Source organism: Suncus etruscus, chromosome 17, assembly GCF_024139225.1.
Source record: "Suncus etruscus isolate mSunEtr1 chromosome 17, mSunEtr1.pri.cur, whole genome shotgun sequence".
In the NCBI taxonomy this organism is placed as follows: Eukaryota; Metazoa; Chordata; class Mammalia; order Eulipotyphla; family Soricidae; genus Suncus; species Suncus etruscus.
The window spans coordinates 17,688,286-17,700,603 of record NC_064864.1 but is presented as its reverse complement, the minus strand read 5'-3'; the positions used below and the strand labels follow the sequence as shown (position 1 = coordinate 17,700,603).

Sequence of the window (12,318 nt, the reverse complement as noted above, 5' to 3'; positions counted from 1 at the left end):
TTTAAATGTTTATAAATTTAAGCAAGAACAAGTTTCAATTCAAGTACACCAAGTCCTTTACACTAGAGTATCAACTTATACGGCACATTACAATGAGAAATGAAGTCTTCCATATGTTGACAGAATAAAGAATCCATAAAGAGTAAATCTAGGACATGGAGTCCATTCTAGGAATAATCCCCAGACATCAGCTTACTTAAAAAAAATATGCACAATTCAAGAATCTCGGAACTTTTCAGAATTAGAACGGTTAGTTTACGTACTTAAGTAGACCATTGAGTGTTGACTAAGACCCTAAAAAAAGGGAAAGTGCCTCTCTTAGACATGAACTCCATTTTCTACTTCCAACCTGAAAAAGGGCCATCAGGTAGGAAGGGGAAGATGGGGATGGTGGAACAACAAAAAACCCACCTACAGAAAACTTACTTACATTTGGCTGCTTAGTATTTAAAATCCATGACTTCAAAGCAATTTAAATGGTAAACTCTCATTTAATAAAACACCCACACAATGACAAGAATGAGACTTTAATCAGTTTTAAGTGGAGTTTATAACACTAAGAGATAAAGGGTTGTTAACAAACACAATAACAAATGGACATCTGATTGGTATGAGGCATTATCCTGTACACATATTTTTTGTGTATCCTCAGTGCATAGCATTTACACACAGAGCCACTGCTGCACAGCACAAGAGTATCTGAAGAGGCTGCATCAGAGTAAGGCTGTTTAACAGACTGAAGTTTTTTTTAGTATATATATTCTATATGAAAACAGATTGAACTGAACTGGTGGGGTAGAAGGCGACTCTGCCAAACACTGTGGTTTTAAGCCCACCCTTCAGTGCACAGTTCCACCCCTTCCGTCTGCATGCATGACACATTAACAGTATTTAAAGGTAAACGAGGCACTTTGTGGCAACCACAGCCATCGTTATGGACATATTGCACAATTTTTCTAGAACTAGACATGTAACTTGTACCCTACTTTTATTTATTTTTTTTAAAGCTGAAACATTTGATGCTGCTGGTAAACTCCACTGTAAGTTTTTAACCTGTGCCACAGCAAAGAATGGTGATGCTACTTATTCAACTACCCTTTAATAATTATGGCAAAAAATGTTCAAGAGGAGCTCTACAGAGGACTTGAGATGGTACGGGGCCCAATTGTAAGCTTTCTTAAGTGATGCCTTCAAGTAACTTCAGACAAGTAAGAGGCTGCACATCCAAAAAAAAGTCTAAGAGAACATTCCAGAAAGTCAAATATATTACCTAACAGAACGCATTTCAGGCTAATTGTGAATACTGTCATAAATAAAGTTTTTATTAGGTCTTGAAAACCTTTCAGTCATAGTAATTCTTGTCAAATTCTATGGGAATAGTAACTGAAATAAAGGAGAGTAGTAGTATGTATAATATATATTTATATATATAATATATATAATGCCATTTTTTCCATTTCCAATGACTACACCATAAAATGTAAGCAAGGCTTCTCAAAAACATTGAAACATTCAAAATCAAAACCCTCATTCAGACCTTCACATTCCAAAGGAAAAATATTAACAGTGCAAAAGCCCATTATAATGTCATTATTTATGACCTGGCCTTCCATGTTACATATTGGTACAATAGTTTTTTTTAAATATACTGTGCCCAAAACTGTAACAAATAACAGTATTAATAACTATTTTCAAAACATGAAGAGTTGATTTTCGTTTTAGTCAACAATTTTCAGCTTTTATGAAAGAGAACGTGGCATATAAATTTCAACATTGAGATCTTAGGAGTCTTCTCATAACTTAACCAATTTAACTTATGAGCAGTCAATCAATTCTCTATATACCAATGTTTAAGTATAAATGTGTAAATCCTAAGAGCTTTGTTAAAAATTTACATTTGTTAAATGAAACTGATGAGGTATGGAACATGTCAACAATATTACCTAAAAATATTTTTGAGTAAGTTCTGTCTAACCTATTTTCCATCAAACTCTACAAATGCTGCTCTAATAGGTCCTAAGTAATCTGTATTTGTAAATTAACTAGGTCAGACCACAGCTAATGAACAATTTCAGCACCAATAAGTTGTTGAAAATGAGATTTTACACCATTAAGAAATAAATTGCCTGGAAAGTCAAATGTTTTAAGGTCAGGTATAATTTGAAAGACACCAAATTTCTGGGAAAATATTTTCTTTAATAGTATCTTCACATTAGTTTTACAATAGTTGTACTCTGCTAAAAATTATGCAGTCTGGGCATATCAAATATGGTATTTAAGAAGTTAAATCGAAGCCCTAATTCTAACTCTAGCACTATGAAGAAATGATACAACACTGCACACTTTTACAAAAATCTATTTTTTCAATAGCAAATTAATAAAGCATGTGGGATACTTTCTACTGAAAAAAAAAGTATTATTTGTGCAGTGTTGAAAATTTACTGCAACTCTAATTTCCTTTTTAACACAAATAATGTCCTTTTAAATATAAACATTATATGTATTCAGTATTCAAGTAAATTCCCTAACAGTTAATGACATTTAAAAAATGTGCAAAACTGCAAAACTCATTGTAATAGAATGTGTAAGGTCAAAGGGTGGAACGGCTGACAGCTACTGGATTGAATAAGTGCATCATAAAACTGTAGAGACAAAAAAAAAAACCGCTTACTGTATCATCTCAAATTGAAATTTCCTGTGCAGCATTACAAAATATTTTATATTTAATGAGAAAAACAAAGTTTGCAGGCAGCACGTGAAGCATCCACAGCAGGTATACGATTGAAAACTAATAAAGTTAAGTGTATGTTGTTGACTGATGTAGGTACTATAGCATCTGACTTTCAGCACTGGCCTTGATTACACAGGAGATGGAGCCGTCATTACAACTTAAAACATGTTTAATAAATCATCAATTTTTATGTTTCAAGCCCGTTCTTTGTTGGTAGCCTCCACATTTGTATGGTTAAGTCATTGTTGCTGTGTTTCTATCTATGATCATTTTAATTTGATATCATCCCTTCATTTGTGTATTCTTAGATGTTCTTAGATGTTGTGAAAGGTTCATTCCTGTACCCCAATACAGATTCACTCCCTCTAGCTGCCTTTACTAGCACCATTATGCTTAAAAAAAATTAAAAAATGCACAAACAACAAGCAGTGACAGCGGCCAATTCTTCAAATGTCCAGATTAATAACTGTAGCATGCTAAAGAAAGGTGTGTGTAAATAGCCGGAGATGGTATATGGTCCAGAGTCCAGCATAAAAGAGATTCCTTTCTGAGCATTCCCTCCATTCCCCTAACCTGAATACATGCAATAGAATGTAGCAAAAACCTTTTAGAAACTTCTCTTAGCCAACTGCAAACTTATCTGTTGCCACAAGTGCAAAGGGGTTGGATATGAACCTGCATAACACAAAGTTCTTTTAGCCACATCAATTGGTGACAGAACACAAAATGAAAAATTCCTAGGTATACACATCAGTCTGTATCCACTTTTTATAAAACTGGAATAAAATGGGAAAGTGCCATCTTTATTTATCCTAATTGGATTTTAAATGTCCTTTTGACACAAAAAGGTATATACATGACACAGCTACACAATCTTTTTTTTTTTTCAACTGGACAACAAGTTGTCGAAACAAGTCAGAACCCTGTGGATGTATTGGGTAAAACAAGATTGGTCGGAAAAGAAAATTGTTCCTATAACTGGTAATCTGATACAATGTCCTATTGATATTTTAAAAAAAAGGTCCATTTTCAGTTTATTCAAGTTTGTTTTCAAGGTGTTTATCCCTCTTGATAAAAAAAATTCAGACTTTTGTAATTTGTGTATGCTGATCTTCATCAAAAGGTTCGTTCTCTGGATCAGAGTCAGTGGTGTCAGAATATCTATAATGATCAGGTTCATTGTCACTAACATCTGGTGTTACAGAAGTTGAACTGCTAGCCTCTGGATTTGATGGCTCCTCTACTGTTTTTGTAAAGTATAGTTTCACCTAGAAAAACAAGAGAAAAGCAAATTTTAAAAACCCTTAAGGACATTGTTAAGCACCATGACAAATGTATTTATGAAGCTCACTTCACTCTATTGATATGTCCTGAAAAGATAAACTAGGAAAAAACATACTAAAATAAGTTTCATCAACAGTTGACTTTTCTTTTTGTGGTTTTTGAGTCACACCCGGCAGCGCTCAGGGGTTACTTCTGGCTCTACGCTCAGAAATCGCTCCTGGCGGGCTCGGGGGACCATATGGGATGCCGAGATTCGAACCGCTGTCCTTCTGCATGCAAGGCAAACGTGTTACCTCCATGCTATCTCTCGGGCCCCAACATTTGACATGTTTTAAATCACAAAATTTAATTCCTAAGTGTGTGAGTTGTCTCACTACCTGCCTGAAATTTCATGCATTTGGAACAAACACCATGACAAAAGTACTATGTTATGATTAAGATTTTATTTCCCTGAAGTCTTATCAAATTTAAGGAAGAGAAAAGTTAACATCAAAGAAAGGTCTAACTCGGATTTTTTTTTTCCTTTTTTTCTCTTTTTTGTTTTGGGGACATACTCAGCAATGCTCAAAGTCTACTACTAGCTCTGTGCTTAAGGAACATTTCTGTTGTGCTTAAGGGTCCACACATTTACTGGAGATTAGAACCTAGAGTTAGTTCCTTTGCATGCAGAATATGTTACAGTCTATAACGTTCTCTCACTTTCTCTAGCCCCCAAATCAACAGTTTTCAAAAATCTGCTGACAAGAATTCCATAGTCTCCTGTACCCTCCCCCTGGAGTGATCCCTGAGCAGAGCAAGAGTAAGATCTGAGCATTACCAGATATGTCCCCAAAACACCACCACCAAACAAACAAGCTTCTGGGGAAGGGGATAAAGATATTCTGTGCGATCTTGAATTCTATTACAAAAAAAAAAAAAATCTTGCTACTGTAATATAAAAAACTTCTAAGTGATATAAAAATAAGCCAAGGGCCAGAGTGAAGGCACGTGCCACTTTGCATGCGGCCAGCCTGGGTTCGATCCCGGAAACATACATAGTCCTGAACCTGCCAGGAGTGATTTCTAAAAGAGAGCCAGGAATAACTCCTAAGTACTGCTGGGTATGGCCCAGAAACCAAAAGATTAAAAAAAAAACAATTTTAAAAGAAGTCAGGCAAAAATTTACCCATATATCTAGAACACCAAACACCCCCAACTCCAACACATAACCACATCAATCCTCAAGAGTGTTTTATGACTGACCTTAAAATTTGGAGAAAAGTATCGGTTGGCTTTATCTTTGTTTGCTTTGTCAAGATCATTTTTTGTTAAAGTGAGTACTAAGTATTCCTTGTCATTATCTGCACGCTCTATACTGCAAATGCTATCAATTTCTTGATCACATAGACTTCCATTTTCTACTTTTTCTGAGGTTTCCTCTGGTCCTGGTATGAAGAATGTATTTACCCAAAAGTGAAACATTTTGTCCTAAGGGGGGAAAAAAAGATTATTTATTTTAAAGTCCTCAGTGTAATATATCATTTGATATTTTGAATAGATACATAATATAATATTTTGCCATCTATGGGTTCTTTTCCATGTCAATCACATATTACTTTCCTTTTATTCTATTTTTAAAACCAAAATTTTAATTCCAGAGTTCTTAGATACTTACTTTTAGTTTTACAACCATAAGTAAAGATCATCCATCCATCTAGCATGATATTATATTAGCCTTACCCTTTCCTTTAGTTTGCCAAACAAAAGGGCCTAGACAGTGGAAGAAGTTGGTATCCTGAGGAAGGGTATGGTAGAGTAACAATGTAATCTTCAAGCACTGATATTAACTTATTGTAAATTGTGTCCAAATATGTGAAATCGTTTGTTTATATTTATATATTCAAATTGATTTAAGTTTCTGTTTCAACAAGCTACCACTACATTTCAACAAAAGTACTTAAAAGTACTCTTCCTGGGGTGAAGAGATAGCATGGAGGTAGAGTGTTTGCCTTGCGTGCAGAAGGATAGTGGTTTGAATCCCGGCATCCCATATTGTCCCCCGAGCCTGCCAGGAGCGATTTCTGAGCGTAGAGCCAGGTGTAACCCCTGAGCACTGCTGGGTGTGACCCAAAAACAAACAAACAAACAAAAAAAAAAAACAAGCAAAAAAAATAAAACCCCCAAAAACAAACTAAAAAAGTATTCTTCCCAAGAGCAAGACAAACACATTTTTTCCTATTGAAATGCAAACATAAGGTGTTCTACTTTCTTATATTGATATGGCAATGTATACGTTTAAAAAGCTACAAATGTAACATTTATGTTATAAAATGCCTATTTAAAAAAATAGGGCCTGAGATACAGCACAGTGGTAGGGCGTTTGCCTTGCAAGCAGCCTATCCGGTGGCTCGAATCCCGACATCCCATATGGTCCCCTGTGCCTGCCAGGAGTGATTTCTGAGCACAGCTTGCAGTGCCTCGAATAATCCTGAGCACTGCCAGGTGTAACCCCAAACCAACCAAACAACAACAACAAAAAAGAATACAGGGGGGGGGGAGAAGGGGTGCAGAGTGACAGTACAGCAGATAGGGCATCTGCCTTGCACAGGGTCTATCCAGGTTCAATTTCCAGCATCCCATATGGTCTCCCAAGCCTGTCAGGCCTAATTTCTGAGCGCAGAGAGCCAGAAGTAACCCCTAAATGCTGCAGGGCATGACCCAAAACCAGAACCAACAAAAAAAAAGAAAAAGAGCCAGAAGTAACCCCTAAATGCTGCAGGGCATGACCCAAAACCAGAACCAACAAAAAAAAGAAAAAAAGAAAAGAAAAAAGAAAGGAAAACAAACTATCAGAAGTTCATCCTTTCAAATCTTTCTTAAACGAGAAAGTTTCTTCTCTTAAATACTAGAACTTAGCCTATAACAAAGCCTATTATTACAGTGTTTTAAACAGCTATGTAAATCCTTTATGCTAAATTATCCTTGATTTCTTTTTATTGGGGGGGGCATGTCCTGTGGCACTCAGAAGTTACTCCTGGCTCTGTGCTCAGAAATTATTCCTGGTAAGCTTGGGGGACCAGATGAGATAGCAGGGATCGAATCCAGCTTGGCTGCATGCAAGGCAAATAAATGCCCTACTTGCTGTGCTATCGCTCTCCACCACCCCCCTATTTTTTTTTTAAAGATGGTAAGACTCAAAGGATCTTTTTTTTTTTTTTTTAAGTTTTTAATTTTTGGGCCACACCCGGCAGCACTCAGGGGTTACTCCTAGCTCTGTGCTCAGAAGTCGTTCCTGCCAGGTTCAGGGGACCATATGGGATTCAGGGAATCGGGAAATCGAATCCAGGTCCGTCCTGGATTTGCCCACGTGCAAGGCAAACGCCCTACTGCTGTGCTATCTCTCCAGCCCAGACTCAAAGGATCTTATCTTAAATTTCTTTTCTTTTCTTTCATTTTTTTTTTTGTTGTTGTTGTTGTTTTTGGGCCACAACCTTTTATGCTCAGGGGTTACTCCTGGCTATGCGCTCTGAAATCACTCCATGCTTTGGGAACCATATGGGACATCTGGGATCAAACCAAAGTCTGTTCTGGATCTGCTGTGTGCAAAAGCAAACGCGCTACCACTGCTCTATCGCTCCAGCCTCTTATTTTAAATTTCTGTATTGAAATGTACCTTAAGAGTAAAGTAATCTTGATCTTCAGTGTCAATTAAAAATATCTGTTAGATTTTTTAGCAAAATTATCTACTAAAATATTACTATTTAGAACAAAAGAAGCAAGTCATACTTAAGTCTACAGAAGTATCGGTTCTCTCTATATCTATAATTATAAAGCTTTGTTCAGTCTTAAAAACATTTTACAAAAAAACAAAAAGTGAATATATATAAAGCTAGATAAATGTATAATAAATAATTTGTCAAATGTTCTATTTCCATGTGCTAAAATAAAATGTGCACATGATACAAACTGAAATAATAAATTCTTCATAAATTTACTGGGAAATAGTCACTGCCTATTTTTAAAAAGAAAATAACATTTTATGTGTAATGGTCAATAAGAAATAAAACTTACTACTTAATTGTAAAACATTTGTCATATATTTCCTTCAAAGAGAATTAAGTATTTACCACTATAATGGCTAATCAAAGATAAAGAAATCGAAGACTGTGTAGGTCCAGTAGAAAAAAATTCTATTTCATGTATGACCAACATTTCATTGATCGTAAATCTTTTAATCTCTGCTTTTACAAAATGATTTTAACTAATTTAACTAATTAAACTAATTTAATCTGCTCTCTATTTACTCCTTAAAGAGAAGAAAGTTTGGATACCTTTCCCAATAAAAGTAAAGTGCAAACCTTTTTTAGCATCTTGTTCTGTTTGTGGAAGAACTCCACTTTGATGTCACCGCACACAGGCAACGGTTGGGGGAACTCAAAGTACATGAATTTGTCTTCCCGTCGTGTGGGTCCTGAATTGGAGGAATAGATCTTCACCTTTAACTGGCAGACCACAAACTGAGGATCTGCATTGTTAAATACAGACTGGTTAGTTTTCACAGGAAAAAAATTCCATCGTCAAACTGTAAAAAGAACTATTTTAATGAATAACATAGCATCACACAGAAAAATCACAATTTTGCATTGTAAACCTGATGTAAAACCAAGTGAATGAAAGAAATATAGATCAAAAAATATAGACAATGTAAATTTCCCAAATTTAAACCTTCAACAAAAAGGCCAAATACTTGTATGAAAGTATACAAATAGTATGTCCCAATTAAGCCTTTTTGCATTATAACGACATAATTTTTCAATTATTCTATATATCACAATATAGTCATCTATCACTTAAGATGGGGCAATGTTCTCACATAACTAGATGATTTTATCAATGTGCCAATATCATGGAGTGTATATTTATAGAAACCTATACATCTAGGATTGTATAGGTATTAATCAAATATATATCAATGGAGGGGCCGGAAAGAGAGCATGGAGGTTAAGCATTTGCCTTGCATGGAGGAGGGAGATGTTCGAATCCTGGCATCCCATATGGCCCCCCGAGTCTGCCAGGAGTGATTTCTGAGCGCAGAGCCAGAAGTAACCCCTGAGCGCTGCCGGATGTTACCCAGAAACAAAACAAAACAAAACAAAAATCAATGGAGTCAATACACATGAGAAGTGTGAACCTGCTCCTAGCATAAAACACTACATGAGTAACAGAGCTATCATACATCAACAGGCAACTGGAATTTTCATTTGACTACAGCTTACGTGGCCTATTACTGTCTGAGAAGTTGTGATGTAGCACGACTGCCTGAGTTATTTTAAGCATTACGAGACTAAAATTAATTTCTGATACTTTATCATCTGTAGAGAAAGTAACTTTTAAAGCGTGTATTTGTGGGCTGGAGAGTTATTCAGTGGGTTGTGCTCAAGCCTGGCGTGCAGGAGGCTGCATTGAATAATCAATGTGTGACTCCCTAAGCACAACGAAGAGTGACCCCAAGCACAGAGCCAGAACCTCCTGACTGCCTCCCACAGAAAGAAGCCCAAAAAGTGAAAGGAAAAGAAAGGGTCAGAGAGACAGTATAACTGGTAAAGTGCCTAAGTGGACAATCTGTTTTGATCCCTGACACACTACAATTCCCAGGGCTCTGCCAGGAATGAGCCCTGAGCACAAAACCAGGAGTAAGCACCAAGCCAAATGAGGTGTGTCCCAAACTCCATGCCCCGAAAGAAACAGAGAAATATTTGCTGTAGTATTTCAGTCTCTACCCTGTGATAAAACCCAAAAAATGCAATGTTTTTAAGAGGAAAAAAAATAATTCTAAAAACCCAAACCAACATTTCTAAAAACATTAACCACTGATTTTACTTATAACTTACTTATTGCTTTCTGGTTTTGCATTGCTGCTGTTTTAACAGGGGGGGAGGGGAAAACCTGCACCACATCCAGCAGTGCCCCTTGAGCAAAGATGCTGGAGGTCAACCTGGGGATCCCACTTGCAAAATATGTGTACCAGCTCTCTAGTCAGAGAGTTTAGTCTACACTCTCTCCTGGGTCCTACAATTTTGTTTGTTTGCTTTGGGACAACACTAGGAGCACACTAGGTTACTCTTGGCTTCATGCTCAGGGTTTGCCTGATGGTGTTGGGAAACCATAAATGATGCTAAGAACTGAACCAATTTAGTTCACGCAAGATATCCACACTTTAATTTGAAAGGTATATAAAGTCACCATCATAAGGAAATTTTACATGTCTACAAAGAAATGTAAGAAATATTAAGTAGGGGCTGGAGAGATAGCACAGTGGTAGGGCATTTGCATTGCATGCAGGACAGTGGTTTGAATCCTGGCATCCCATATGGTCCCCCAGCCTGCCGGGGGCGATTTCTGAGCATAGAGCCAGGAGTAGCCCTGAGCACTGCTGGGTGTGACCCAAACAACAATAACAACAACAACAGCAGCAGCAAATCAAGAAATATTAAGTAAAAACCATAACACAATTTTTACCTCTGTCTACACACTCAAATTTTCATAAAATATATTGGCTGGGATTGAAGTTGCCTTTAAAATAACTAGGACTGGAAAGACAGGCTGGGATGTAAACGAAAGGACTAGCCTTCGCCAGCCCCAGTTCTAATCCCCAGTATCACGTTTAGTCCCTCAAGCAATGTAGGAGTGATCTCTGAGCACTGAACTAGGAGTGAACCTCAAACACTAGCAGGGAGACCCAAAACCAAAATAAGTAGTAAAGCAAAATGATTCATTAAATGTACCATTTTTCTATTAATAACACAATTAAAGGTAAATTGTGCAAATGAAAAGATGGACCATTTTTAGTAATGATGTTTTGGGGGATGATAAAGAGCACTGAGTGATAGTAATGCTGGGAGAGGACATTATGTGATCCCCGAAACAAACTCAGAACCTTGTCCATTCGTAGCCAAGTGTCCAGCCTGTATAAATCTATTTCAAAATAGAATACCTAATGATTAATGATAGAAATGCATTTAGAGAAGCTAAGGTCCTAGGGATTTTAAGTTGTTTACATTACCTGAATAGTCTGACAATGTATAATTCATTTGTAGTACATTTAAGCATTCACTGAGAAGTGATTCAAGGCTAAGTGTTTGTCACTTACTACTATTTTCTTGCTTTGTTTCCTTATATATTGATTGAGATCATCCAGTCCTTGTCCTATTCCTTCTGATTTATCTTACTTAATCTCAAATTTTGTCCAAATCAAAGTAAACGGTACTGTCTGCCTTTCCACTGTTGCATAGTATTCCACTGAGGACATATGCCAGGGTCTATCCATTCCATTGCTGTTGGTTTGACACTGGTTGTTCTGCTAATGCTGCAATGAATGTGGTTGTCGAAATCTATTCAAATTCATGTGTTTGTGTTTTGGATCACAGAATAATGATTAATAGGCCAGGGAAGGATGGGGAAAGTGTTGGGAATGAAGAAGTAGAGAAGTAACATAAGAATATTAGAAGAAAGTAGTAGGCCCTTTGATAACGACTATAACAAAACCATAAACATGAACACAATTATAAACATGTGAGCAAAACTTTAATAAAAAATGTAATGGAAATAATAAATAATGTAAAAGATGATTAAGAAAGCTTTTGAAATGATTAATCTTAGAAGATAAAAATGGGCCTTGGGGCCAGCGAGGTGGTGCTAGAGGTAAGGTGTCTGCCTTGCAAGCGCTAGCCAAGGAAGGACCACGGTTCGATCCCCGTTGTCCCATATGGTCCCCCAAGCCAGGGGCAATTTCTGAGCACTTAGCCAGGAGTAACCACTGAGCATCAAACGGGTGTGGCCCGAAAAATAAACAAATAAAAAAATGGCCTTAAGGGGTGGGAGAGACAGCACAGCAGCATTTGCCTTGCAAGCAGTAGACCCAGGACCTAAGGTGGTTGTTTCAAATCCCAGCATCTCATATGGTCCCCTGTGCCTGCCAGGAGCTATTTCTGAGCAGATAGCCAGGCGTTAGCCCTGAGTACCACCATATGTGGCCCAAAAACCAAAAACCAAAACAAAAACAAAAACCCACCACCTACTGACTCAAATATAAAATACTTAAATGCCAGCAATACATCAAATAATAAATAATAAACTTGATAAAAAATGTGAGTATGGAGCTGGAGTGATAGTGCAGTGGTATGGCATTTGCCTTGCATGCAGCTGACCCAGGACAGACCGCGGTTCGATTCCCACTGTCCCATATGGTTCCCCAAGCCAGGAGTGATTTCTAAGCACATAGCCAGGAGTCACAACCCCGGAGTGTCACCGGGTGTGGCCATAAA

General features: G+C 37.1%; 1 protein-coding gene across 1 annotated transcript in view; it reads right to left on the bottom strand.

Annotated features, from left to right (window-relative positions):
• Positions 1 to 511: 511 nt before the first annotated feature.
• Positions 512 to 12,318, bottom strand: part of PTEN (phosphatase and tensin homolog) — a 97,329-nt gene continuing 85,522 nt past the window's right edge. Inside the window, exons 7-9 of the mRNA XM_049764656.1 lie at positions 8,353 to 8,519; positions 5,258 to 5,482; positions 512 to 3,999 (exon numbers count right to left, since the gene is read on the bottom strand). Of these exons, the coding sequence (XP_049620613.1) occupies positions 3,814 to 3,999; positions 5,258 to 5,482; positions 8,353 to 8,519 (578 nt within the window). The 3' untranslated portion in view covers positions 512 to 3,813. The remainder of the gene's footprint in view (positions 4,000 to 5,257; positions 5,483 to 8,352; positions 8,520 to 12,318) is intronic.